The sequence below is a fragment of the Mycteria americana genome, chromosome 6 (assembly GCF_035582795.1).
Source record: "Mycteria americana isolate JAX WOST 10 ecotype Jacksonville Zoo and Gardens chromosome 6, USCA_MyAme_1.0, whole genome shotgun sequence".
NCBI classification, from domain to species: domain Eukaryota; kingdom Metazoa; phylum Chordata; class Aves; order Ciconiiformes; family Ciconiidae; genus Mycteria; species Mycteria americana.
In genome coordinates this window covers 49849481-49877169 of record NC_134370.1, presented here as the reverse complement: position 1 = coordinate 49877169, position 27689 = coordinate 49849481, and the positions used below count along the sequence as shown (strand labels likewise).

Genomic DNA, 27689 nt, shown 5'->3' with positions numbered 1-27689 from the left:
CCCATTATGTGATTATTTGAAATAGTCTGAAAGGTTAATGGCACGACAGATTCAATTTAGGAAAGTGCATATATTTGCTTTTTATCTCCTAGAAAGTCACAGAAATTAGCTGAGTATTCTAAACAAAGACAAAGCCTCGCAGAATAGATTGTGTAGAGTGTATTAGGGTTTTTTTAATTCCTAGATAACTAACTCCTATAGTGTTCTTGCAATGGTCTTCTTGACTAAAATTTTCCTTCCTCCCAACTCTCTTTTTATTGAGTAAAATCAAGTAGTTCTGCCTTGTTTTTTTCCCAATATAGCATTTCTTAATTATTCTCAGAACAAACAGGAAATGCCTTTCAACCTAAGTGTTGAAGTATCACCAGTAGAAGGCTAGCAATTTTGATTCAGAACAAAACTCTCTTTTACTGTCTTTTTTAGATACCGTAGTGATAGAAATTCAAAATGCTTTTTTACTTTTAGTGGTTGGGTTTTTTCCAACCCATGTTTGTTTATTTCAGTTCCTGGGAATGTGAGTGCAACTATTGCCATGTTGGCGGTGGGATCTGATTTAAAAAAAAAAAAAAAAAAAAAAGTCTAATTAAATCCAGCGTGTCCAGGAATATTAAAATAGTTGTTGTCATCTTTGTTGGTTTGAGATATACCCAAAGTTGCCCATTTGTTATTATTCTTTATGGCATTTTTAAACAAGTCTTAATGACAGATTCAACTGCATACTCAGTATTAAAAATGTTGTCATCAACTTGGAAATTCAACTTGCAAAACATGGAGAAAAAAAGAATGCCTTTGGAAGGATGCCACTGTCCTTTGCCCTTTGGCTCAGCTCAAAGTAATTTGCTGGACTGCAATCATTTGCATAAACCAAGAATAAGAAGAGGTATAGCAAGACTAGTAAAATACCGAACAGCATAGAATTTATACAGTCGACATAGAGTTGGTGCCAAATGTCCAATTTATTGCTTATTTTAATATTTCTGTAAGCAAATCATGTTAGGTATTATCAGAGCTTAGCTCACTGTAAGATAGAAATAGAACTACAGCTTTCATCACTTTGCAGCTCTTAATGTAATTTTACGGGCACAGAAAACTAGTATTTCAAAAGGAAACAATATAATTGTTAATGTAACTGAAATGTGGGTTTGGAGAAGTGCTAAGCTCAATCTTTTAATAATGTTGTATTCTATTGAACGTTTCTGTAACTCCTAGAGTAAATTAGTGTAGACTTCTTTTGATTTCTGATAATGTTTTTAAAATTGGGCTTCTTTCGCTTTAGGATTAGAAGCCTAAGAGTGCTTTCACAATCTTAGAAAGATTTGTGGCTTTTGATAGTTTAATCTACTGTTTAGGCTGCCCAAAGTGGCAATCCACCACTTAACATTCAGTGATGTCTATCCAAATATTCTACACAAGAGTAGCTCCAGTGTTTTCGGGGTTGTGCATCTACAGAGTCCCTCACCTAGCATTTTTTAACTATACTGAGAAAAAGTGCAATGAAGCAAAGTATCTCTTAGAACTTATACCTATTTCACTGTAGATAGAAATTAAATAGAAACTTCAGTTTTAATGAATCAGAGCAGAGATTTTCAGCACTCCCGTGTGGCATAATTTATTCTGTATCTATTTATAGAAGGAATGACTGGTACTGAATCTGGCATTACCAGAGCCTGTGAAAGTCACACACAATGTAACCCAGGTTGGCCTCATCTATGTTTCCTGTTGGCCCTATTCTTTGCAGAAAATTTGGAGTTTCTCTGTTTGGTGAAGGCTGAAAGCAGTGTCTAGTAGCTCCCTCAGCCAGGTTTTACAGGTGGTTTTCCACTAGATCCAAACTTTAGCTATAACCACATGTGCTCAAACACGAAGACATTTTGAAACAAAGGATTGTGTCTTGTGCTGTTGTTCTCTCATGTAAAACTGATGTTTTGTTTTGAAAAAGCTTCCAACCACTGTATCCTACAGATCAAATAGACCTCTTGGTGGCATACTAAAGAGTCTTACTCTTCCTTACACATCTCTATGTCTAGTCCAGCAACACACAGAGCAGGGACTACTGCAGTAGCCAAGACGACAGTGAAAAACCAGGGGACTGTTTGTGCCTGGTTTCATAGGGACATAATACTTGGCAGTCTCTGTGTTCCTGCCTGTCCCACCGCTGTTGGAACTTTGATTCTTTTCTCATTTTCTCACCAACCACAAACCTCACCAAACAAATAAAAATACGTTGTAGGGATATTTTAGAAAGCAAGAGCAGATTCAGCTAATGCTACATTTCATCCCGGTATCCCCTTCTGAAGTATCAGACTTTATTCTATCAAAGAGCACAACTCCTACCTGCAGAAGTTTTATGAGCACAGTTCAGGTTATGGTCAGCTGGAACAGCTCCAAACAGCCAGGCTGAAAAAAACAAAAATTTCTAACTTAAAATTGAAACCTTAGCTTTGACTTACAGGAAGAATAAAAAGAGAGATGGTGAAGGTTAAGTGTCACATTATCTTTGTCAATACACTGTGGTTTGAGGTGAAGAGGCATCCTACTTCATCAGGTTGTACTGAAGGTCTCTGGCCTGTTACATCTGATCTCACTTTGTAAGCAGCACATGCAGAATACTCCCAATTCTAATATTAAAGCTGGTAAAAGCACTTTGTCTCCATGTAATAACCACTCAGACTTCTTAGAGAGAGACTGAGCATTCTTGGTGGCAAGGTAACCTCATCCTCATCCTCAAGATTAGTTATCCCTAATTCAGGAGCAGTCCCCAGCTCTGTAGGAATATGCATTGGGATGATTCTTTGGATGATGTCTAAGTGAGAGAGACTTTCAGAGAAACAAATACTAGCTAAACTCAATGAAGAGAACAAAATTTCTCTGCTTGTTCCAAAATCCTTCCATTTATAAAAGCAAGGATCTAGCAAAATTTGATTTCTAAACAAACATTGCATATAAAAATGCCACGTGAACAGGGGAAAGGGAGAATAATATGACAGCACGTAGGTGAAGTATCAGTATTACGGAGCTTAGACTTGCAAAGTTTTCCAGAACACGAAGCAGCTCATACATTTAGTATCTACAAAAACACACCCTACCAAAAGCACAGCTCATCTCAAGGAAAGTGTCTGGGTGACAGAACAAGCAAAATTACATTGCTGGTACAAACAAGCCAGACTTCTCGGAGGTGCACAACGAAGCAACAAGAGGCAACAGTCACAAGTTCCAGCAAGGGAAATTCTGACTAGGTGAAAATTTCACAGTAGAGGTGGTTAAGCAGTGAAATGGGCTCAGAGAGGCGGTGGAAGAATTTCCACTCTGGAGATAGTCAGAGCTTGAAAAGGTCCTGGGCAATGTGATCCATCTCTGAAGGTAGCCCCGCTTGGAGTAGGAGATTGAAGCGGAGACCTGCCTTGCACAGAGCAGGAGGCACAAATAACCCTGTTTAAAGTGATCCTATCTAAACCATTTGGCAATGTGTTTATTTTTCTACATATTTTAAGTTACTTTGAGTATGCAGCATTTCCAACTACAAGCTATCCTTTCCTCCTGTCTTAAAAAAAACCCAGCTTGCTAGAAGTAACAAGAAAAACCCCTCAGAAGGTGAACAGTGATCTCAATGTTGGTTTTAAGGTGGAAGTTATTCTTGTTATAACACATATATTATATGTATATGTAAATATACCTTCTCTATACGGAGGGTAGTGCCCCATGTGAAGTGCTTTGTGCCCTTCTCACAAGAAAAAAAGTCACATTAAAGGGTAATGCCACAAGAATTTGGTCCTTAAAGCAGAATCCTTTGTGCTGCATAAATGATGCTCACGCGGATGTGTACCAGCATCTCTGAATGAAGGCATAAGGAAATACTCGTTCATGAAGAATGTTATTTTACCAGCCACAGTGATCTACCAAAGCAAAAAGGAAGAAGTTGAAAAAACAATCCACAAGGAATTCACTATAAATAAAGAAAGAGTTAAATTGTTTTGAGAAAACCAGTAATAAACCCTTCTTTCTGTAGTAACAACAAAAACAAGACTAAGCAATGTTAAACATCAGGCATAATCACCTACCTAGCTGAAGTGTGCTTCAGTTGATCAGTATTTCTGGCATTTCAGGTTTGCAAAAAGCACAAATGCTTTTACCAGTTCCCTGTTCCTCTTTCTAGCTATGGTGGTAGGAGTATGTGGCAAATACCTGAGTATGTGTTTTCTCAAACAGGTGGAGGATTACAGTGCTAACTGAGACTAAACAACTCATTTGTCTGAACTGTGTAAGTTCTGTTTTGTCTGGAAATTAAAACAACTAAACTTTAATATTTCAGACTCTTTACAATAATAAACACACAAATAATTTATCTAGAAAAGTTTTGCTTTTTAAAGATTTTTGAAAAGGTCTTGCAGATGTTCACTGTTGACTTGCTACAGTTTTGTATTTCTACTCAGAAAAAAAATTATATAACAATTGGTGATGTTTCTAAATGAGCAAATATGCAGCATATTTGCTAAAATATGCCGAAGGAATCTAAAGTGTTGTGTCCCATGATGCTAAACAATCCACTGTATTACTAAAGAAGGGACATTTTGTACAGAGACGGACCTGCTGGAGACGGTATATTTTGGACAAAGGTCCAATGGTTTGAGATCAACTAAAAATGCCATGATTTTTCACAAAACATAGCAGCGTCTTTGCAAATGTCAGTCTGAACAGCTGTTGCCTGTGTGCAATCAGGTAAGATTATTTTTTTGCAAAGCATATCCTAAACTTCTGCCTAATGTTTCTGTGAACTTGAAGCCTGCTTTCTTTCCAGAATAGCAGTATTCAGAGAGTCCTTTACAAGAAGTGGAAACCTCTTCAGCATTGCAAGCATCGCCTACTTGGCTAATGAATATGCAATACTTGCAAATGAATAGTGATTTCCTTTGAATTAATGACATGGAGAAAGCAAGTGTGTTGGTAAAACATACAAAAGATGTCAGAGAAATAAAAAGTATCTTTCTGCAGGTACCTGAAGTTATGACAAGAAGAGGAAATAGAAACCCAAATCCTTTAATTTTCTCTTTCACAAAGTGCTTATACTTCTCTCCAAAGAACTACCAGATACTGTTCATGTTAATCAAGCCTCCTGTGACCTTGCACTTTCCCACAGTTTCTCTTCTCCTTTTTTTGTCTGTGAAACACTTTCAGGGGTAAAGGATGGTAGCTAACCATGTTTAAACACGTACCAAGCACGAAAACACCCCACATTTCTGTGATACGAACAATAATTTTAGGATATATAGAGTATAATGATGTTAATTCTAGAGGAAATCCATTCATGTTCTTCATAATTATGGCGAAGACTATGATTATCTTTCTCTTGGGTAAAACATCAGGGACTGGGTCCACTTTTCAGTGAAGGCCTCTACTGGAAACCACTATGAAATGCTAGATACTGGTTAAGAATGTAGTCTATGCAATTAATCTTTATGTTAGTTGTCAATTTTCCTGAAGCGAAATGCCAGCAGGACTGTCTTGCACTGTGAAACAGTGCTTTTGGAAGGATGTTCAAATAGTTCCTTCTAAAAGAAGCAAAGGGAATGTGTTTCAGAGCCAAACAGAGCTGATGTCGTAGGGTCTGGAGCATATTGAATCAGCTTTCAGCCAGCAGCCATAGATGGGTTCAGAGGAGTTGTAACAAATCAAGCCGGATGTTCGGAGGCTGCCGTTTCTGTTTCCATGGGAACAGAGATTGGCTCCTCACAGAAGGCAAGGTGTTTTAAAAATTTTTAAATTGGCACGATTGTGGGTAATCCTAAAGCCCCTAACATTTCTCGCATTGAAATTTGGATAGCCATTTGTATGCAAATAGAAACGGTAGGTGCAGCTAACCAGCTAAAACGCTTGCATATTTTAGCCGTGGTTTTCCTCTGGAAGTGGTTTCATTGCTGTTGGTGTCTCTAGGCTTTAGGACTCAGTAAGACACCAGAGGCTGGACTGTTTTAATTTTGAACATGACTGTATTGCAGCAATCGGCATGAAGCCATATCTCTTAGATGTAACTGTTACAGAGGCTTTGAAGGTCTGTAGAAGTGCCTTCTATTCTCCATTTTCATTTCGCAAACAATGATTGCAACGGACCACAATATACCTGAGGAGTTTTGAAAAATACAACCAGCTTAATACCTGAATTTTCCGAGTATTCAGCATCTCTTCATATACTGCATTAACACTTCTCATAGAATCCCTCATCCTATTTCTATGTAGACTAAAAGGTTTACTGTCTACCTCATCAGACTACCCAAAATCAGAAACATTAACTGTGAAGAATGTCTTACTTGAAGCCCTGGATGAGCGCAACCCTGTTTGTAGACGCTGTTTTCATATTTTAACTACTGTCAGGTCCAAACCTGCCACCCAAATCCCTAATAAAAAGATTTGCTCAAAGCAGTATATAGTTATAAAAACAAAAATGAAACTTCCATTCTGATGCATGTCAAAATTTGAGGGTTTTTAATATTAACTTTTTTTTAAAAAATCAGACTTTTCATCACTTTCCACTACAGAACAGATTCAAACGGTACATTCTGCTGCCAAACAATTTCATTACTGGAAAGAAACCCCAGTACTCTGGCCTGGAGACTGATTCTTGGCCTTATCAAACAGAAAACCTGATTTTTAACCTTTCAGAGCAGTGGTGGGAAGGGTGCTGCAGTGGCTGTTGGGGAAGCATTCCACTTAAGCCCAGCTCATTGCCACCCTAGTCCCACTCACTACAATGACAGTAGTCTAAACCCCTTGCCCACTGAAAATGCTTCTGTTTGGCACAAATGTAGCTATACAACTACTTTGTAGGGGAAAATTTCATGAAGTTCAAGGTGGTTTCAGTACATGGCATTATAGTAGTTAGTAGCGTAGCAAGGTTCATTGATTTTGCTCCCCTTCCCTCAGCCCCACAGAGCTCCCTCCTGGGCTCAGGCTTCGTACAACTCAGGCCACTCACATAAAAATATTAACCCAATCGTGAGATACGACATTTAAGAACTGGACACCGCGTTGTCTTGTTCCTATTTAGAGGATGGTTTTAGGAAGATTTCTTCTCCAAGTGCAGCATTCATCATGAGAGTTTTACAAAAGACTTGCAAGACTTTCCCAATGCATTTGGTTGGGAAAGAGATAAAGATGAGTTTCTGGAGAGGTCAGGAGGCTGGTGTGTCTTTTAAGTAAGACAGCTATTGGGAACTGCTATTTCTGGGTACTATTTCAAGCTCTGCTAAATGATACAAGCTTACAAGTAATTGCATCCTACAAACCAGCAGTTGTAGTAGACCAGCTCAGTATAAATTTAGTAGATGCCCACTGCATGGTATTTAGGTATTCTTTGGTGTTTTGGCTTATGGGAGAAAAGGAAAATAATCCTATACCAGTTTTCTTCAACCCGTTCACGGCCAGTGCGGCAGGGAGGTACACCCAAGGCTCTGCAGGCAGCTATTTACCAGCTGAGAGGTGTGCTTTTATACCTTGGCCAAGCAGAGGTGGTGCTGCTGCATGCAGAGGAAATAAGCAGTGTGGGGTTATGGATTCTGTGCCCGATGCTGGCATGGCTGGCTGACAATGCATTACTCACACCTCAGCAGCTGCGAAGCACAACCACCTGGAGAAGACTCCCTTGTCAGCGTCCCACTAACCCCGTCCCAGGCCTTCACCTCTAGCACTGATGTATTTGCCAGGACTGTTTGCTGTAGGTTTCGGTTTCTTCAGCTGCAGAACTGAGATAATTTTCTCCCTCTTCCAGAGCCCTGCAAAGCCTGACTACCCCTGCAAGGCACAGCATCCTCCGGACATAATCCAGCAACACTGGGACGCGTGAGCTGTGACGGTTCCAAATCAAGTGTCTGCCCAACAGCTCTGCTTCATTAGAGCCAGGGGCTATGACTCATACCAGCTAATTTCCAACAGCTCATCAAAATACTCAAACTAGGAACATGGTTGGTCTAGGCTCTTCTACAGCCAACAGTAAGAGATAAACCCATCCACAGTGCAAAGCTAACTGCCTGTGCTTATGGTATATAGAGAGGCATCCCTGGCTGCTCCTAAGGGAGGTGACTATGCGACGCTAGTACTGTTGGGTGGGACAGACGCAGGCACAGAGCTCAGTGTGAGATTCAACCAAATAATTGGCTTTTTGGTTGGAGGCCAAACTGAAAATAATGAGAAAGTAGCATATCATTTTGGAGGCCCAAAATGCACTCGATGCATTTTTATGAATCCCAACAGCAGCAAAGCTATCCGTTTCAAAACAAAGCTGTAACTTGGAAATAGTAAGAGGAAACATTTAGTTTTAGAAAGACTGAGGTAAAACATTCTTAAAAAGACTCTTTTTCTTTGCTTACAGATCAAGTATAGTGCCCATGCCCTCAAAATACATTTTTTCAGGGAATTTTCCCTTCTGGAAGAAAGCTTCACTCATTCCTCCTCAGCACTCTCTGCAAGTGAATCCTCACATTTCTCCTTCTCCCCCTCTCACATGATAATGCTTTTTTCCTGCTGCTCATGACAATCAAAGCAGTTCACATCTCTGGCCCTGCAAACTCTCTCTTTGGCCCTCCTTTCCTTGCACTTAATTTTCCCTTTCGAAGTCTCTGCACATTCCCTGTCTTCTTCAGACCACCAGGAAGGAAACTTGCCAATTCTCTAAAATACCAGCTACAAATTGGTCATGGAGTGACTACTGATAACTCTAGCCACCAACTGCTGCAGATCTCTGTGCCCCACCGCAGCTCAGTGAAGTTGAGAGGCTTCCTCACCACTAAATAATCTGCCCGTGTGGCTGGTGCTGCAGGGACAGTAAGAGAAAAGCAACACCCAGGCATCAGGAGCAACATTAATTAGTTATAGCTAAGTAAGTCCTGATGTGTTCTTGGCGTGGAAGGACACATTTTTGCATAGGCAACCATGACAGGAGGTTTTTTTCTTTTCTTTTTTTCCTACCCTCTGAAAATGCCAGTGAGTACTTAAAAACACATATTTAAGGATACTTAAAACATGCTAAGGATGTTTTAAGAGGCAACCTCACCTGTAGAACAGGTATTTTGAAGGGAGTTTCATGGAAGCTTTAGACTTATTACCTTATTATCAATTATTTGCAGCTGCATTGTAACAGATTGGTTAGCTTATTTAGCTAGCTGTCTGAAACACTTGATGTCAGCTGTGTGCGCTGCTGGTTCGGATGTCTGTGAAGCTTCACTTCAGGTCCTGGTGCTAATAAACTCTTAGCTCTCTTATCACAAGTTTTTTCAAGAGTTTGGATTTTACTTCTAAGTTTCACATATCTTGCTTATTCATATAAAAATTTACATGAGGGCATGCAAATCGGAATTTTTCTCTATTTAGACATACAGGTATCTAAAAGTGGGCAGACACCTGCACACTTTACAGTGTTCTTAATTTAACCAGAGTCTTGAAAAGCCTTTTCAGTTGCAAAATGCAACTTTGAGCTACGCTTCCCATGTGCAAATACATGAGCCTCTGCCAACCCCAGAAGGTACCGGAGAAATGTGGCACATACAAAGAAAAAGAAGCAAAAGAAACGTAAGATCACAATATGATAGTTTGACTCTAATTTCCTCCACAGCTGATCTCTCTGTATTGTGTTGGTTTCCTTTGCATTTTCATTGCTTGCTCTCCTCCTGTAGCTGATCAAATCATATAACTGAATTTTACTACTTTTTTTTTCTTTTTTCCCCTTTTTTTTTTTTTTTTTAGTTTGCCAACTGCTCACATGCACACATGGCAAGGAGCAGCCTGACATCATTTGACATCTCCTTGCTTCCTCATTTCAATATTAACTGTTTACCAGAAGAGAAACAGGTTTGGGGTTAGGGTGCTGAGTGCCTGCACGTCTCTGTGTGTGAGCAAGAGCTTTTTTTCCTCTCTGTCCCTTCACAGCCATAGGTCATTACACTGAGCTGCCTGAAACTGCCCAATGCTATTTTTCACCAGCTTGACTTCAGAAGAGACAGGTCTGTGGATGTTCTTCACTTTCTGCTTTAGCTGGGGTACAGCAACAAGGCTCAGTGCTGTCGCTGCTGCTGTTCTCATCCGAGAACGAACTTGCTGAAGGATTTCTCCCCCTCCACAGAGTGATAATAATGACACAGCTGCAGTTTAAAGATGCATTTTGGGTAAGTGAGCATTTCCTATGTGTTTCCTATATTCAATATATCTGTATTTAAAAACCTTTTAAAATGCAGCCTGGTTCTATATATAGTTTAAAACTAATTTAATCCTGTTCTGTGTTGTAAATTTAGTTTAATAAAAACCCCAAATTGGTCTCCAAGCAAAAACATGCTGTTTAGTAGTATAAGTGTTTGATCCTAGGCAGAAAGATGCCTTGTAAAGAATATATCCAGTCCACATAAAACAATTGACATTCCCAGTTCCTCTGCTAGGTCCAGAAATGGCTTTTGAAAGGGACACGGGTTTGTGTGTCTTATAGTTCTAAGAGCTTGCAGTGAGTGTCCTCAGTTTTAGGAGCAGCTCCCCTGAGCAGGTGAACTGTTACTAATTACAGTCTGAATTCTCTCTCATTTGCTTGTAGAGCAAAGCCAGCCGGCTGTGTGCAAAATGCTATTGCTCACCCACTGACAGAGTCCATGCCTGCTTTTAGGTGCAGAAGGGCATGCACGAGGCATGTAGGTGCCCAGGAGTCATACAGCGGCACAGCTAGAAAGAACTAGCAGTGGCACTCAAGAACTAAGCCTGAACACTCACAACTGGTTTAAAAACAGTGAATACTAGAACAAATAGATATGCTCCGTTCTTGTTATTTGACTTTCAGTTGAAGAACCTTTTGGTATCTTGTTTTCAAACTCTTTCTCTGCCGTCACAAGGTAAAAAGACCGTAGCCATTTCTATCTCAAGGGTGATCTGAGGTTCTCTTGCAATTGTTTCTGGAGTGGAGGTTTTAAGGAAAAAAAAAAACCCCAACAACAAAATTCTAACATTGCAAAGTTGGGTAAACAGGATGTTACATGGTTGCCTCTTGTCTGGGCAATCATTTTTCCAGCATCTAGGATTGACTTAAAGAAAGACATGAAGGCATATGAATTCTTCCTGCCATTTTCCTATCAGGCCAAGTAGAACAGCCCCTTCACAGCATATTTGCTGCTTATGCTTTCTTTTCTATCCACCCGCCCTTCAGGGTAAACCTTCTCTTGGTATGAAATAGAAGGGCAGACGCAGGAACACATTTCAGTGAACCACCTTCCCCCTGGCACTTCCAGGAAGCCCTCCCCACCCCCACTCCAGTACTAGATCTGAACAGTTAAAAAAAAAAAAATGTAATGAGGAAATACAAAAGTTAATTTTGATGTTAACCCTGACTGTGCCTGACCACACCTACATGAGATTCTCCATGCCTCCTCTTTTATACAGCTACTAACTGCATAGTCCAACGCGTGGGGTAGGACACAACTGCAAGCCATTGCTGCCCTGGGAGCTTCAGCTTTTGCATTTCTGGACTTCCTTTGAAAACGTGCCATCTGACTTTTAGGACTGGTGCATTTGTTATATTTACTTTACAAGGTCTTCGTCTTTAGCAAGAATAAATCAGGCATGCTCCACAGACTGGAGTAGGGTTAGGGTGATTAACGCCAGTTGACAATCTGGCCAGGCCAACTCTTTATGACTCTTCTTCCCTAAACTTCTCTCCTGTGTTTAGTCACATTACCATGACTATAATCCTTGCTTAGCTTTGAAGCTAACACCTTCCTAAAAAGAAAGCATCTTTGTTTTTAATATTGTTTGGCTGGAAACATTGTATCACCAAGCTTGATTAACAGGGCAGAAATATATCCGGTTGCAGGATGGTAGTTTTAGCTATGCAATAATAAGTCTTTTAAAATGAAAACTTACAGGATATTGCACAACGCGGCAAAAGCGTACAGCTTGCCCCCCAAATCACAAGGTCAGCAATTATTTTTGCACTCCTAAGGTTCTGTTAGGCTCATTAGTGAGAGGGAAATGTATTTGCGTGGTTTGCTTCAGTGAGCAATTATCTCCTTTATTCGATTTGTACTGTGAATGGAAACCGTCTTTATGATTAAAAACCAAAAAAGTATATTTGCACCATAGTAGATCGCTCAATACAGATCCCTGATCTCTAAGATCTGCCTAAGGACACCACTGCACCCCTCCCTGTAAGTCACCCTGACAAGGTATACCTGAGCAACAACTCCCTGCTCTCACCATCAGTAAACTTTTGGATAGGCAGAAGTTTCTTTAGTACATGTCACAATGTAAAATATGTAAAGAAACCCTAAAAGCAGCAGATCTTCCCCAACTAGCAGAGAAAGAGCACCATTCATTCCTCCCCAAAGTTCCTCAGACTTCATAAGAACAGGGTGTGCTGTCTTTCAGGAAAATGCAAATTGTTCCTCGTAAAAGGTACAAGTTTTAATCTCTCTTTCCTCCTATTAAATGTAGCAGTGACTTAATGTCTCTTTTTGCTTATTAAACATAGCAGTGATAGTGCTATACTAAAAGTTTCACACTTGTGCTATTTTTTTATTATTATTATTTTCTTTGTAGCATAGCCTGGGCTAAAACCAGTATATTTTTTTAATTACAATTTTTGTTTTTATATCCTCCACACACTCTGTAATAATGGTTTAAGGCCAAGTTGCTCAAAGCCTCCACTAAAATGTGCTTCTTAGCAGAAGTTTTCTATCTTCTGATAATATTTTCTGGAAAACATTAGTGAGATGAAAATACAAATCGGTTTTGATAGCCAGTGCAGGGCAGTTGCTAATGGATTAATATTCTACTGCGCTGCTGTACAAATGTAACAGATGTTACCTGTCTTCTCTAGCATCATATTAGACAGGTAGGTAAATTCCCATGTTAATGGGGAGTACGCCTGTGATACCAGCTGAGTTTCATCTTAACAGGATTATGTTAATAGGCAGAGATCTGAGCAACATTAATTTTTTTGTTACAAAAAACCACTAACCAAGAAAATCTTTCCCCTTCTGTCACAATACTGAGTCTCCTTCTTAGTCTCATTCTACGTTCTTGTACTCATTTTTTGCTGCTCCTCTGAAATTCTTGTCGTTGCCTTTTTCTTCTATTTTGTTTTTCTCCAACATGCTGCTCAACAGTCCAGTTGCAACCTTGTGAAATGCAGCTATTTCTGGCCAAGAGATAGGTAGGTGCTTACTGGCACCGTTTACTGGCTTTGCCTCACCCACCTGGGAAGGGGGAATAAGGAAGACTTTCAAAGGAGGTGTTTGGTTTGGGGGCAGGCTCCAAAGTGCCCAGAGTTGAGTGGGAGCAAATCTATTCCCTCGGGCAGCTTTGAATCAAACTCAAGTGGCCAAGTCAATTCCGAAAATGTGTCATGGGCTCCTAAGGTGCTTAGGATTAAAAAAAAAAAAAAAAAAAAAAAAAAAGCTTAAATTGTGAAGCGCTTGTTCGTTCTCAGCTGCGGGATGAGCTCAGGGCTTGTGGATTCTCACAGCTCAGATTTAAAAGCGTGAGTAAGCTGGAGATATGGGCCAGCAAATATGATGCAGGCCTTGAACATGAGATAGCAAGATTTGCTTCCCTGCCCTGCAGTAGACTTCTCATTACCACGTTGCTGCCTATGCAGTACTTGTGACTATGGTCAGACACTACAGCAGTGGGAGCCATGGAAGTGGTTAAGATAAAGAGCCTGTTACAAACAAAGATGCTTTCTTAATCTTTCTTCTTTTGACTTGAGGCTATATTCTACATCAGGTTCAATGCAAAGTTGACTTTGCAGGTGAACCTCTCAACTGTTACTGTAGCTTTTTCACACAATGGTGTATTATATATGCCAAAAAAGATGTAACTACTTTCATAATTTAACTTCTAACGAGACTCTTAACTGTGGTACGAGAGTGCAGAGATGATTACAAAAGTCACAGTAAAATTATTTTCTAGACTTAACTAGGCAATGTACTGAAGAAATATCAACTGTTCTACTCAAAAAAGGAAGTCTTTTTTATACCAGGAGCTTACCCTCCTTTCCTGTAGAGGTTAAGTTTTGCAGGGCCTGTTGTTTTGAAGCAGGTCTGTGAGGAGGAAGTGAGACGGAGCAGGTTTGTCAGGAGGGAAGAACTGGGGCTGGTGAGGGCTCCTGCCAGCCCCTGCGCCAGAGGCATGGCTGAGCTGGGGCAAGGAAAGACGAGGCTGCCGTACCTTTCACGCTGGCATCTCGGCTTTGCAAGTGGTTCCTCACTGAGTTTCATTTGAATTGGATTGCACCAGTTACATCTGTATCTACTGACACAAGGCAAATTAAAATAAATAATCTCACCACACACGCGCACAGACAGCCAGGATCTGGTGTCGGTACGTACTGCATCTCTCTCCAGACTGTGGAAAGTGTGGCTAGAGGCAGATGTATGGCTGTGGCCCTGCTTACATCCAGGGCAAGTCATCCCTGGTGGATGTGTATGGAAATGGAGAATAAAGGGGGAACCAACTCGGAAAAGTTGAACAGATTGCCCAGCTGATGTCTGTGTTTATTGTGAGGTCAACTTCATCTCCACAGAAGAGGCTGCTCTGTTCTTTTTTTACATGCAATTTCTTCCTACATTCTCCCAGCTGATCTGGGAAGGACGCTTAGCTCACTGGGGCAATGAGAAGACCCGTGAAGGGGGGTGCAATCTCACAACAGTCACTGAAACCACAGGAAATCACTAGTAGAAAACCTGATTAATTGTTGTGGCTATGGAAACACTGGTGCTTCACAAATCACTTCTGAGCAGAGCACAACAGCTAAAAAGAAGCTCAAATGAACTAACACTCCCAGCACAGATACTGATAGCAAGGCAAACACGTCAATGGCTACTTCCATCTCCCGTATTCCTAAAACAGCACTTAGGAGGGTGTGTGAGGAACCAAGTACAGCATATTTGGGGTGGTTCATTTCCTTGGTGATGAGCTCAAATGGAAGCACTAGAGTTTTATGTTTGCAACTTTTGGTTAGATGCTCAGCTATCGCCCGCATGTGGCACATCAGGCCGAGCATCTTCCCTGTGAGGAGGAAGAATATCTGAGGGAGGTTTAAGCACAGTGGGCTGGTCCTAAGGCTGCAGAAGGCTTTCCAGACCAGCTAGATTAATGGGTTTCCAGAAAGCGCATTTTAGGTTGAAAATAATTAGACAGTTAAGTAATTACATTTTATTAAAATTTTCTGATGACCGTGCTGCAACTAAGTGCCTTATCTAGGCGTTTTAACTGCTTAAACTGGTTGGTTGATTGATGAAGTCACTGTGACAATTTTGTTAATATTCTCATACAGTTATGTCTGGTTTGTTTTGATCTGTCCTGCTCTGCAAAAGTTGTTTGGGTTTGCTTGGGCTCAGAGAAATGGAGGATTATTATTTATGCCAACTTTAACTGTGCCATGAGTCTGCATTTTAAGTATGGAATAGGCGAGTCATTGACTCTCTTTTCACCTGCATGTACACAGACACGTCTAATGAACACAACCTAGAGTTAAATGAGAATTTGTTGCACACAGGTTGAAACAGATCTTGTGGATCTGTAACAGCATGTCATACAAAGATCAAAGAGGGTGTTCTCTGGTTTGCTAAAACAGCCTGTTGAGGTGCATTTTCTGATGGTAGAGTCACAGAATAGGTGAGGTTGGAAGGGGCCTCTGGAGATCGTGCAGTCAACCCCCTGCTCGGCATAGGGCCAGCTACAGCAGCTTGCCCAGCACCAAGCTTTGAGTATCTCCAAAGGTGGAGACTCCACAACCTCTCTGGGCAAACTGTTGCAGTATCTCACCACGCTTACAGCAAAAAACCTTCTTATGCTTAAACAGGACTTCTTGAATTTCAATTTGTGCCCATTGCCCCTTGCCTACTTCTCACTGGGTACCACTGAGAAGTTCTGGCTCCATCTCCCCTACTCCCTTCCACCAGGTATTTATACACATTGAGGCATCTCTTCTGCAGGCTGAGCAATCCCAGTTCTCAGCCTCTCCTCCCACGACAGATTCTCCAGGATGAATCTCAGATTCTCCCTGTGAATCTAATTTCAACATATTTTTTTCCTTGCAGGACTGGGTGATTCATGACCCATCCCTTTCCTCCCACAAGGCTTGCACTCCCGCAATGCAGCAGTGCAGAGTTGCACTGCTTCTCTTTCTTCAAAGTTTACAGTCACTGACTGGGGACACTGACCTTGCGTTGCTTTGCAGGCACAGTGGAAGACTCTGAATTTCAATCCAGTTACACTCATTGCATACTTGTATAGAAGGCAAATTAGGCTGCTTCATAAACAGATTTTTTTTTTTTTGGTTATTCTTCAACTCCTTTTAGCTCAAAAAGACCATTTTCTGATTTTGTTTTCATGCCATACAGCAGCAAGGTAGATGCTGGCTGGCAGATGGCACAGAAAACACTTGTTTAATCTTGTGTTTTATCTAGGTTTTGTAATAAAACTTTTCTCAGCAGCCACAGTTCAATAACATAGAAAGTACACTGTGTTGTTCAGTAAGAATTTGGGGATTTGAGGCTGGGATGAGGTGAGGGCTAGGGGGCATGGCTGTGCATGGGGATCACTCAGTGTTGCTCTGCATGTCAAGGTTAACCAAAAAAAAAAAAAAGTTGAAAATATGCATCTAGATCCCAACAGCTTTGCAGTTCCCCAAATAATTGCTCCCTTACTATAAATGGAGTTTAGTACTTCTTCAAAATGGTGGAAAAACGTCACTGAACAAGATTAAGGAATTTACCATAGCACTTGGTAAAACACTCCTGGTTCAGCTTCATTTTTGCTTGAAATGAAAGGCAACAGTTATTTACTCTTAGTCTTGAGAATTAAGTGAAAACTGACCAGCTTGCGCTAACTTAGAGATACCAGCTGGAACAGGAGCTGGAGCTTTCATTGCCCACAGTCTACCCTACTCACATCCTGGAGTCCAGGTGTGCCTTCCCTCTGCTCCAGTAGATTCATCCACAAATAAAACAGCTAGAGAAAGGAGAGATGAAAATAAAATTCCTCTTCCCTATATAGACAGCAGATGGTGGATATTGTGCCAGCTTAGGCAGTGGGATGACTCAATCAGATCTGCCTGATTCAGAGCAACTTTCTTCTTTATATCAATGTGAATGTCTTTTTTTGTCGTTTTCTGTTGCTGTTGTTGTCAAGAGGTGAAATGTGGACCTTTAAAATCTTCTGTAAATTTGCAGGGCAAGAAAACTGTTTCCCACCCTGGTCTAGAAGTAATAGTAGTTAATTTTGTACGAGAGAAGTTCATGAGAACATAAAACACTCCTGAGGCAGTTAATGCTGAGGCTCTTTGCGAGTGGAACAAGAATTTTATTCTTGCTGGTTAAAAGACAAGGCAGTTTCGAGTGAATGGACACCCTGTGCATGACAATCGGGCTGATGCAACAGTTTTAACAGCTCAAAGGGTTCAAAAGTAGCTATGCTGGTGCAATCCCTTAGTGTGCACCCACTTATGTAGATCTTGCCCATTTCCTATACCCTAGGAGCTTGCAGCAGAAACGGGGTACATCCAGCTAAATACCTCATTGATTCACCAATTTCTAAAAAAACCCAGAATTAATCCATTTTTAATTATTTTTGTATAAGGCAGGAGAGGCATTTATGCAAGTGGGAGCAAACACAGAGAAATGTCTCCCAGAAGGAAATGTAATACTGGCATGGTTGTCCCACCTGGACAAACTGCTTGACTTTACTTAAATGAACCCCCCCCTTTTTAAGAATTTCTAAAAGCCTAAAATTGATTTTGTTCTGTTGGATTGCACAATTCCCCAGGACTTTGTGATACACCATACTAACAGAGTGTAAGAATATGTTGCATCATATTGAGTAACAGGATATGTTGAAAGTGGTTATTTAGGTGGTGAAGATCTCTTGTAAAATGGAAACAGTAATATGTAGCTATTGGAATAATCCTCACTAAGAAACGAACTAGACCTTTAATTCATTCCCCTTGTACAGCAAGACTCTAGGAAGATTTCCAGAAGCTTTACACTTCCCTATGTGTCAGGAAAGACCACTAAAAATGCCTGGCTCATCTTAAAGGGGAAGCAGAGAACATGGGTGCAGCAGTATTTAGTGCCTTTTTCAGGACTAACAGGAAACAATTCTAAGTTTTCTAAGACAGGAAGGAGAAAGACACATAGGTTTTTTTTAATGAATTAATGTACTACCTAAGCAGGTCTGGTTCCCGTGGCTCTATATGACCTTCTGAACAATTGTCTCTGTCCTGAATAAGTCAGGATTGTTTCACGTTGCTCTGCTCACAGTGCTCTGGGACTAAGCCCACAGTGTTTGCAGGAGGAGAGGAGCTCTCTTATAAAAGAGAAGAGACCTGGAAGCGGATGAACTAAAGAGGAATAGAAACAAAAATAAACTCTGACCATTATTTTGTATGAAACAGAAGTATCCTCTACTTTTAAGATTCTATTTCTCCTTATTTTACCTCCAGTTTCTCTTGTGTAGTTAATATTATTCAATAAGAGACTGAAGCAACATCTGATTTCACCATTGACACATTTATCTATCGGACTCCAGAAGGCACCATGGCAAAACAGTGCTGTGCCTTATGAGAAGCAGGTGCAAATGTTCACATCAGGCCTCTCTGTTGGCTCCCAGGAAGAAGCCACCTTACTTTGTGGATTTAGCTGTTGTCTAAAGTCACCACAAGGAGAAAATATAAAGGTATGCTGCCACCTCAAGCCTGTGTCATATAGCCACATCAAGCTCCGATTTAAAACTAGTGAGGGATTTTGCTTCCTCCCGTCCTGTTTCTCACTATCCCCATCACAAAGGTGTTCCAGAAGTTTGTTATATCCACATTTCCTGAATGGATTCCTAGCATTTTGTCACACTTCTTCTTGTGACGCACATCTGGCTGCTGACCCCTTTCTCCTTTTCCTAGCACAGAAGCATCAGGGGTCTGAGCAGCTGCTCAGTAGGAGCATGTCACGTCCTGAAGGCAGTCAGAAACATCCTGAGACCCCCACCTGCAGGAACTTCAGGTCAAGGCTGAAGTCAGTGAAAATAGTGGAAATGGGCAAATAAAAGCGTTATCTCAACCTGATAGAATATGTGCAATTCAAGAGGGGGTGCACTGTTTTCCCTGACTGCTTTACAAATACAAGACACTTGGAATAAAACAATAAATGACAGCACCTCAAAATTAAGAGAGATGCTCTTCTCCTACTCAGCATGAAGAAGGTGTTCTTGTGAAAAAGGATGGCATAAGGTTTCAATTTCCTGACTTTGCTCGTGCCCTTTGTGGAAGCTTCCTGAATTGAGGCATTATGAGACATGGGCAGTTGAAAGGAGGTGATACTGTAGCATGTCTCTCAAGCTCGATTTCTGCCTTCCAAAAGGCAAAGCTCCTTCCATGTAATGTTTGAAAGAAGCTGAAAGTTCAGAGATCACTGTCACATTCTCCAGTCCTCTGGGTAAAGCTTGGAGGACTGATTTTGTGATTAATCATGTTACGAGATGTAAAAACACTGCTATGCAAAGAAAAAAAGAACAAAACAAAACCACCATAAAATCTTGCACTCTTTACAAAGAGAGCAAAAATTAAACTACAGTTTTTCCTCCCTAGGAAATGTTATGCATTCTCAGAATATTATTTAATTAAAGTATTAAGAAGGGAAGCTAAAATGGAGGTAATAATTACAGATTCCTTTTATTAGACTGTACTCAAGACTTTCCAAGCCTGTTCCCTGTGTAACATTGGCCTGCCAGTCAACAAACCAACTGCAAAACTTAAGAAGGCTTTTGTGCAGCTGTCAATTTGTAGCTATGCAAATCATGGGGTGATTAAAACTTGAAGAGGGCCAAACAAGATGGTGTGACTATAAGAATGCCTACTACATAACACACGAGCAGTCCAGGACGCCAGTGAGGGCGAGGGCTCAGGAAGCTGAGGAGCAAATTCCTCTCATCAGCAGAACTCTAAAACAACCATTTCCTTCTCAGAGAAAACCCGCGATGTCATAGAGAGCAAAAGACCACTGGGAAGCTACTAGTTTGCTCAATGTCACCCATTTTGCAATGCTACCGTGAAGTTTGTGAAATCTCAATTTCAATTTATTTCTGAATATCCTAGCTCCTGCAGAATTGATGTCTGATGAGAATCTCTGCTTTCATTTGAAGTTCTCTAGCCTACCTTGTTACAGGGGGAGGTGTGAGACGGCAATCTAGCATCTCAGCAATTGGAATACTACAAATGCAATGGCTTTTTCCTTCTGATTTTTGAAGGTCCCATTCAAGGTTCACATCTATGCTATGTCTGGCAATAAATACTCTTTGCTCCCCATGAAAAGTACTGCATGGCAGATTTAGGTAACAGGCTGCAGTGAAATTGCAAACCAAGCCTCATGCTGAAAATGCCCAAGTCAACTCCTGAAATTGTCAAAAAAGTCCCAAGATAGCCACATACATCCTTAGCAAACATTTATGTTTCTAATGTACAAAGAGTGAATTTACAAGAAATGACAGAAACGTTATACAGCCAGCTCCAGCCCACCTACTCTTCCTTGTTTTTTCTTCTTGTGTGGAAAAATCATATTCTTTAAAAAAAAAAGTATTGTTTTTTTAAGTTTCTATAAATTCTGTAGTCAGTTCAATCTTGGAAAGCACAAGCAAGCATTGCATTCCCATCCATTCCAACCAGTTCCAGCCAGTAAGGAAAAGGAGCTCATGCATGATACAGCAGTATGCAGCATGGATGTGCACTTTTAAACTCATTAACCAGTTTGTTATCATGTGCAAATTTGTAGAAAAGGACTTGTATCACACCAAATATTGGTCAAAAGGAGACTTCTGGTTAGAGGCTTCCGCTGCAATGCCGTTCTGTTCTGGACACTGACGACCTTCTCCCATTTATGTGCTCACCTCTTAATTAGGTTGCACAGCTGGGTTTTCAGCTGCTAACACATTTCCAGGACAATGCAGCAGAAGGTCAGGCTGAGAACCTGGGTTTTGTTTTGAGAAAAGGCTCTTTCATGTCTCACTGGTGTAGAGCAGAACTAGGACAGCATCTCATGTTAACGGGAAGCAATATCTAACCACTTCTTATAACACCAGGGCCATGTAAAGCGCAGGCACCCTTCCTCAGCATCACAGCTGAGCTGGAGTGGGGATTTAAACAGTCACATGGACATCAGATACACAAATTAGTGGTGCTTACTGCTATCCCATTTTATTTCACTATTTCAGGACAGCTTGAGCAACACAGAAAAAGAGCAGTAAACTTCCTAAAACATTTGTTATCATGTGAATATATTCCTAGAAATACAAGCAAATTGTAAAGTATCCCAGGGGGGAAAAAAAAAAAAAAAGAAACACAAAGCAAGTGATTCACTTACAGTGAAAGACTATGACATGATAGAAAACATCCAGGCCAGTCAAATATACTTTGAGATTATAAATCTTGTTTGACTGTTGGCTGTTGAATCTGTTTTCTGCTCATCTACAGTAAATACTCAGCCCTTGATAAACCACTTGACAAGGAGACTAGCAGATCAAGATCAAGAAACACTCTTTTAAAGCAGTGCCAATACACAGTGGTATGATGCAATGATATAATTCATTGATATAACTCAGTCAGAACAACTTACTTTCAATCCAGGACTGAGATATCATGTATGATACAACTGTGGATAGAAAGGATTTCTTTCTGACAGTTGAAAAAGATATTGGCAGAATGATGCTTGTTCAAAACTCACTATCCCCTGTTCTCTCTAAAATTCCTCCTCACACCAGTGGTTATTTAATTTTTGAACCTGGAAAAATGAATCTTAAGTTCTTGTTCTACTAAAATTGTCAAGTGCTTACCTTAACTAAACAAGATAAGATATGACGCAAAAAAAGTTTGATTTTTAAAAAATTTCAAAGATACTCGTAACAGATTCACTTTCAATTTTTTTTTCTCTTCAGAAAATCTGTATGAACACTTCATTTAGGTGATTTAGCAACATTTATAATTTTCAGTCCAAAACTCATCTTGATAATACTTCTGATAAAAGCCTTGGGAAAATACCATTAAGAACAACGACAAGGAATGCACTTTTATAGCTAAATATTTTCAAACTTAAGGGAAAGTGGGTTTTTAAAAGATTTTTTGAATATTTGCAGATAACACATTTCCAATAATTCCTAAATGAAGGATCATTAGGCTAAAAGAATACCTCATAGCTATGCTATCACTGTCAGTGCTTGTACCACTACCGCTTGCAGTCAGGCCCACCTTAGATGTGGAAACCAGTTAACGTGCAGATTTTGATACTATCTTTATCACCAGGGTAGCTGAGCACTATCCTGCCATGTACCGAGCAATGCACCAGATGCCTGCCACACAGTTCTGTTCCCTTTTTCTTTTCTCTTTTCTTTTCTCTTTTCCTTTTTCTTTTCCTTTTTCTTTTCCTTTTCCTTTTCTTCCTCTGTCAGGGTAGGGTTGTTGCTGTGCTGTATCCTGGGGGTTACCCTCCCTGTGTACCACCTAGGACATAGTTCCTTGCAAAAAGCAAGTGAGCAGGCTTTGCAGCTGGAGGCACTAGGAAAGAGGCCTTTTTTGCTGACAGCCAGAACTGCAGCTCCCCTGAGCAATGCAGCAAGCTGAGGTGGAGCTGCAGTGGCACTTACCAAATACGACATACAAATTCAGCTGCTGACAAGCCAGCTTGTCCTGCAGGAGGCAGGTAGAGGTGTGAGTTGTGGTATATAAACTACCTCTAGAAAAAGTTCTGGGTGGGCAAGCCAGGTCCCAGTATGGTGTTAGAAATGCACCAAAAAACCCAGCCACAACAGAAGAGCCCACAGTTCCTACAGCACAACGGCAATGACTTGGTCAATTCACGTCACTTTCTGAATATTAGTAGTTGGAAGTGCAAGGGCATACAATTTAGCGAGCACTTTGCACACAAGCCTGGATGTTTTTGCTTCAGTTCAGTCCATTTTATTAGTTATTTACCGAAACCATGCTTCAGTAACCAGTAAAGCATTTTAGTCTTTCCTACTTGATATTATTGCAATAGTACCCTTGTGACATCAAAATGCAGAGCTTGCTCTTCAAAAAGCTTTGCAGTACACTCTGAGCACCCGGCAGCACAAGGCTCAGAGAACAGATGGGCTGTAAGGTTGATTCTCAGCTAGTTAAAGACACAAGACTTAGCACAAGGTTACAAGCTTTGTGCCACCAGGAGGTAACCATAGAGGTAAACCATGGCACCCCCCAGCTATCTTTGTACTGAACTTTCTACCCTCTGGGCAGGGAACTGGCACCATCAGTCTTCCTGCTTGCAGCCTTTGGTTACCAAACCAAAATCGTCTGAGCCTCTCCCTCTCGGCTGCAGAAACCAGCTCAGAGCCAGCCGTGAATAATCTCTCCCACAATTAACTCCCGATGTTTACCTGCATGATACCCTATGGAGAAACTTCTACCAGACAGAAAGGCACAGTCCCAAGGCACCTGTCTCTTCAGTAAAGCGCTAATGTGAGGGAGCAGCATCATTAAGCCACAGAGGAAAACAGAAATGGAAAGAAGAAAGTGTACCCCAGTGTGCTTACTGTCAACACCTCTGCTTGCAGTCCTCCGCACCTCCTTTCAAGTGTTCTAGGAAAAGCTATTCTGGTTAAACTAGAGCATAAAATTTGTGTTTTTCAGTCATATACTCCCTTTCACATTTCTCTTATCTCTGGAGGGAACAGTGTTGCTCATTGCACTGGAGGGAAGCAACTTTTGTAAATGGGAAGAGGAGAGGAGATGCTGCTTCCCCATTAGCTGTGATTCTGCCCATGAGAAGCAAAACCCCAGGCTCTGGGGCAGAGGCCAATGTGCGTGTGAAGTATTAATGGAATAATCTCAGGACAATGCGAATCTGCCTGCAACACTGAAATCCCTTTGTCAAGCACTTTCTTATGAGTGATTATAGGTCTGCTGGACAACGCAGATTAACTAATCCTTTTTATTAAAATAAGAATGAGTAAATCCTCTTTCACAGTCGTGTATGCTTTGACAAAGCAGAATCACTTTCTTGGCAATGAGACAAATTACTGGTGGTGATTCAAATCACCCTCTTCCAAGCAACTACCTAGATTTTGTTATAAACAAATTATGTTTTACACATTGAATGAATACATTTATTGTTTAATTAAAGCATTTTTTCTAATTTCTTAAAAAAATAAAATAGTTCTTTGACTATTCATTAGTTCTTATAATCATCACAAAGTCCCAGCTGAGAGGTGCCCAAGCACTAGCTGAGTAGTGCGACTTTAACAGCCTTTGCAAAACCGTTCGATGCGAATGCAAATTGTAACACAAAATGGTAAAAGAAAATAGAATAAAGGCAAGACAGCTTATCAAAGCTAGACAGTTGTTTAACATGACACAATCTTGCTGTCTTGATTGCCTTGACAAAGAAAATGTGGGGTCTGTTATGGTGCTACACGGGAAATCCTTAAGAAACTAGAGAAGAAAAACAAAAGAGGACTGAACAGACACAGCAGGAGAAGAAGAACTGTGAAGTGGGCAAAGACCCCATTCTGGGGGAGACACTGGTGGTTTGTGCTGAAATGGAAATGCCTGAGCTGGAGGAAGGCTTCTCGAGAGCTGGTCTCAGGATTGATTTTATTCAATATATTCATTGTAGATACTGGCATAAGACATTAAGGATGGGCTGGAAATAGCTGTTGTTGAAACAAATGGGTACAATGAAATATTGTATAGGAGGTATCTGATAACCATCAAGCCTAGGGTAACAGAAAACAGATAAAATTAAAGTTTCAAAGTGCAAAATGAGAGTAAGAGATGCGTAGCAGAAAAGTCCAATACACTCTGGGACCTTGTTAAGTAAAATTGCAGGAAAGGAGAAAATGGCAGGTATGTCAATAGATTGCAGATCAATTAGGTGCCACTGGTATGATTTGACAGCAGAAGAAAGCAAATACGATCCTCTGATGTATCAGAAGTGTTTCTTAGAGAGCAGACATTTATGTCATAGTACAAAGCATTAGTTAGACGTTACTGGAGTAGCAGAGCATCATCCTTGTCCAACAGGGATTTATTCAGCCTTGAGCAGGTACTAGAAGAATACACGGGAATCGGTGGAATGAAAAACCAGCATCCCAGGATCAGGCACAGGAGGTTTGTTTGGATTCAAGAAAGGGTTGAGAGAGGATGCAGTTGTGCAATCCATGAAAGAAGAAGAAGAGCTGTTGAAATGAAAGGGAAATGTTTGTGTAAGTAAACTTGGGCCTAAATGATTTATGGCTACGTAGTGGTTGGAAATCAAGAAGCAACGTTGCAGGGTGAGCGTCCGTAGCAGTTTAAACTTGTCTAAACCTGGGCTGTCACCTGGCTACGTTTCCTCTCCCTCCTTGCTGTAGCCTGTGACATGCTAGTGGCACATTGTATTTAGACTAGAGCCAGATCTGCTGCCTGGGAGGCTGAGGAAGCCCTGGTTTAGATTTCAGATGCCGTGGTTTCTGAAATATGGCTTCCACATTCTTCAGGAACACATAGTGAGGACAATGAAGTGAATTTTGAGATGGATCTGCCTAAAATGAAGAAAGATTAAACGAGTGCCTGTGGTAGGAAGTCCTTTTTAGACCTGCATTTAGCTGGAGCCAAATCCTTATGCAAGGGTCAGCTATAGGGACAAAACCCAGATGAATCTAGCAGGCAGAAACTGATGCATCCATCAGAGGAGATTCCAGCTCTCCTTCAGATGCGGCTACAGTGGCTCCATTTTTAACACATTCAACTCGTGTTAAAACGTAAAAATTTTAACACGTTTACTCCTGTTAGCAGGCAACAGGCAGAAAGCAAAACTGTTGCGTAAGGCACTGGCTGTTTGCACTTGGCATACACACGTGCACACAAGCGCAGAGTCAATGGTGAGAACACTAATCTCATAACCTGCTTGGTAGAAAGCCTGCGATCTAGGAATGTGCAAGTGCTATTATGGATTTCACATTTAAACAGGTACATTTCTATATGCATTAAAGGGCTAAAATATTCCTATAGTTATGAGCAAGATCTGGCTTTTGCATTTCTAAATTCATTGAAGTAAGGAAGTAGGAAGGCAAAAAGATGGAGCATAGAATCTGTCGTGAGCAGTGGGGAGCAAGCAGCACTAACCTGTTCCCTTTGCGCTAGTGCCAGTTAAAATGCCGGTGCATGTCCTGGAGGCAAGCCTGTTTGCAGAGCTCCAACAAGACTGCATGGTTATGCTACCCAGGGCAGCGTAGCTTACAAAGGAGACTTTAACTCAGACTGTGAGAGTATCTTGTTAAATGTGCTGCAAAATTAATTCTCTTGGTCACCGAGGCAGAGTGAACCTTGATGCAGTTTTTAATATGGCATTGCTTCTTCCCCTTGCATTTTTATTGCTTAGAGCAGGATGTCCAAATCGCTGAATCAAGTCCACTAGGTAGTTTTATCAGGCCCCTAGAAGGGTCAATGGTCAGCAGGCTGACCCCCGGCACACCCTTGTGTTTGTGTCAGTGGTTTTGGGTTGATAATGAGCTGGTGTTGCTTTCTCCATTTAGGGAATTTAATAAGTGATTCTCTCAGACATACAGAATTTGCCATCCTTTCATTACAGCAACTGTGCCAGTTTAAAAGAGGTGGGGGAAGACACTAAGTAAGTTTTAGCATTTACTAAACAAAGAGATATGTTGAACAGAAACAGCAGAGTAACTTTACAGTGTGCTTACCACTCTCCATTTGTTGCTTGTGGCAGTATGCCTGACTGCTGGGGTGATACAAAACCATATGATATTTTCACTTACCTCTGGGCAGCATTTCTGGGACAAGGAAGCTATGTACACAGCTGTGGGATATAGTTAACTGCATCTGGAAATATACAGTCAAAATTTTTAGGCTGTGAGTTGGTTGTGGAGCATCTGACCAGACTGGTTTCTGCCAGCCAGAGGGAGCAATTTGTGAGGTTTTTTACAGCAGCCTTCTGCCTTCTGCCATTGAGATGTTCTCAAAAAAAAAGGGAGAGGGGGAACTGACAGTCTGTTGCCAGGGTATTATAAGAACCTTTCTTACTTTTCTCTATGAATGGCAAAAACTTGCTTCTTTTCATTTATTTCACAGCAGGATCCCTCCCTGGGATGTGTAACTTGCCCTTGGAAACATTAGGAAAACTGATGTTTTGTTTTTGAAATCCTGTTTCTTAAGGGGTGATCATACGCATCAGATCAGCATATGTAATCCTATAATTTTCCTGTGGTTGCAACAGTGATAACAGTGGATCCATGGCACTCTCTCCATCTTCTTTTATCTACATTATTATCTTGCCTGGCTCTATAGTGCAGACACTTTGCTGGTAGAGGCATTTGTCTATGTCTCTTGTGAACCATTATCCTATTGTCTTTCCTTTCTCCCCACTGTTTGTGATAAGAGTGTCCATTAGGGAAGAAGGAATTACTGCTGTCAAGAAACTGTAGCACTGGAAATGTTACTAAAACCTGTAGGTTTACAAAGGTTGTCTGCAGAAATTTATCCTTGCTCTTGAAAAAGCATCCCCAGAGCTCGCCCTATTCCTCTCCAGTCCCAGCAATAAGGAAGCAAAGCCGCAAGCTCAAGTGTGCAACAGTTGCTTGCCAGAGGATCCTTCCCATGTCCCAAAACTTAAACAGCTGTCGTCTTCACAGTCATAGTGGAAAGCAATAAACTA

The 27689-nt window shown here is 40.9% G+C and overlaps 1 protein-coding gene across 1 annotated transcript in view; it reads left to right on the top strand.

The window, feature by feature from the left end:
- The first annotated feature begins 9870 nt into the window (after window positions 1-9870).
- PSTPIP1 (proline-serine-threonine phosphatase interacting protein 1) overlaps window positions 9871-27689 on the top strand; it is a 57071-nt gene continuing 39252 nt past the window's right edge. The window contains exon 1 of the mRNA XM_075505711.1: window positions 9871-10148. Coding sequence (XP_075361826.1) covers window positions 10116-10148 — 33 coding nt within the window. The 5' untranslated portion in view covers window positions 9871-10115. The remainder of the gene's footprint in view (window positions 10149-27689) is intronic.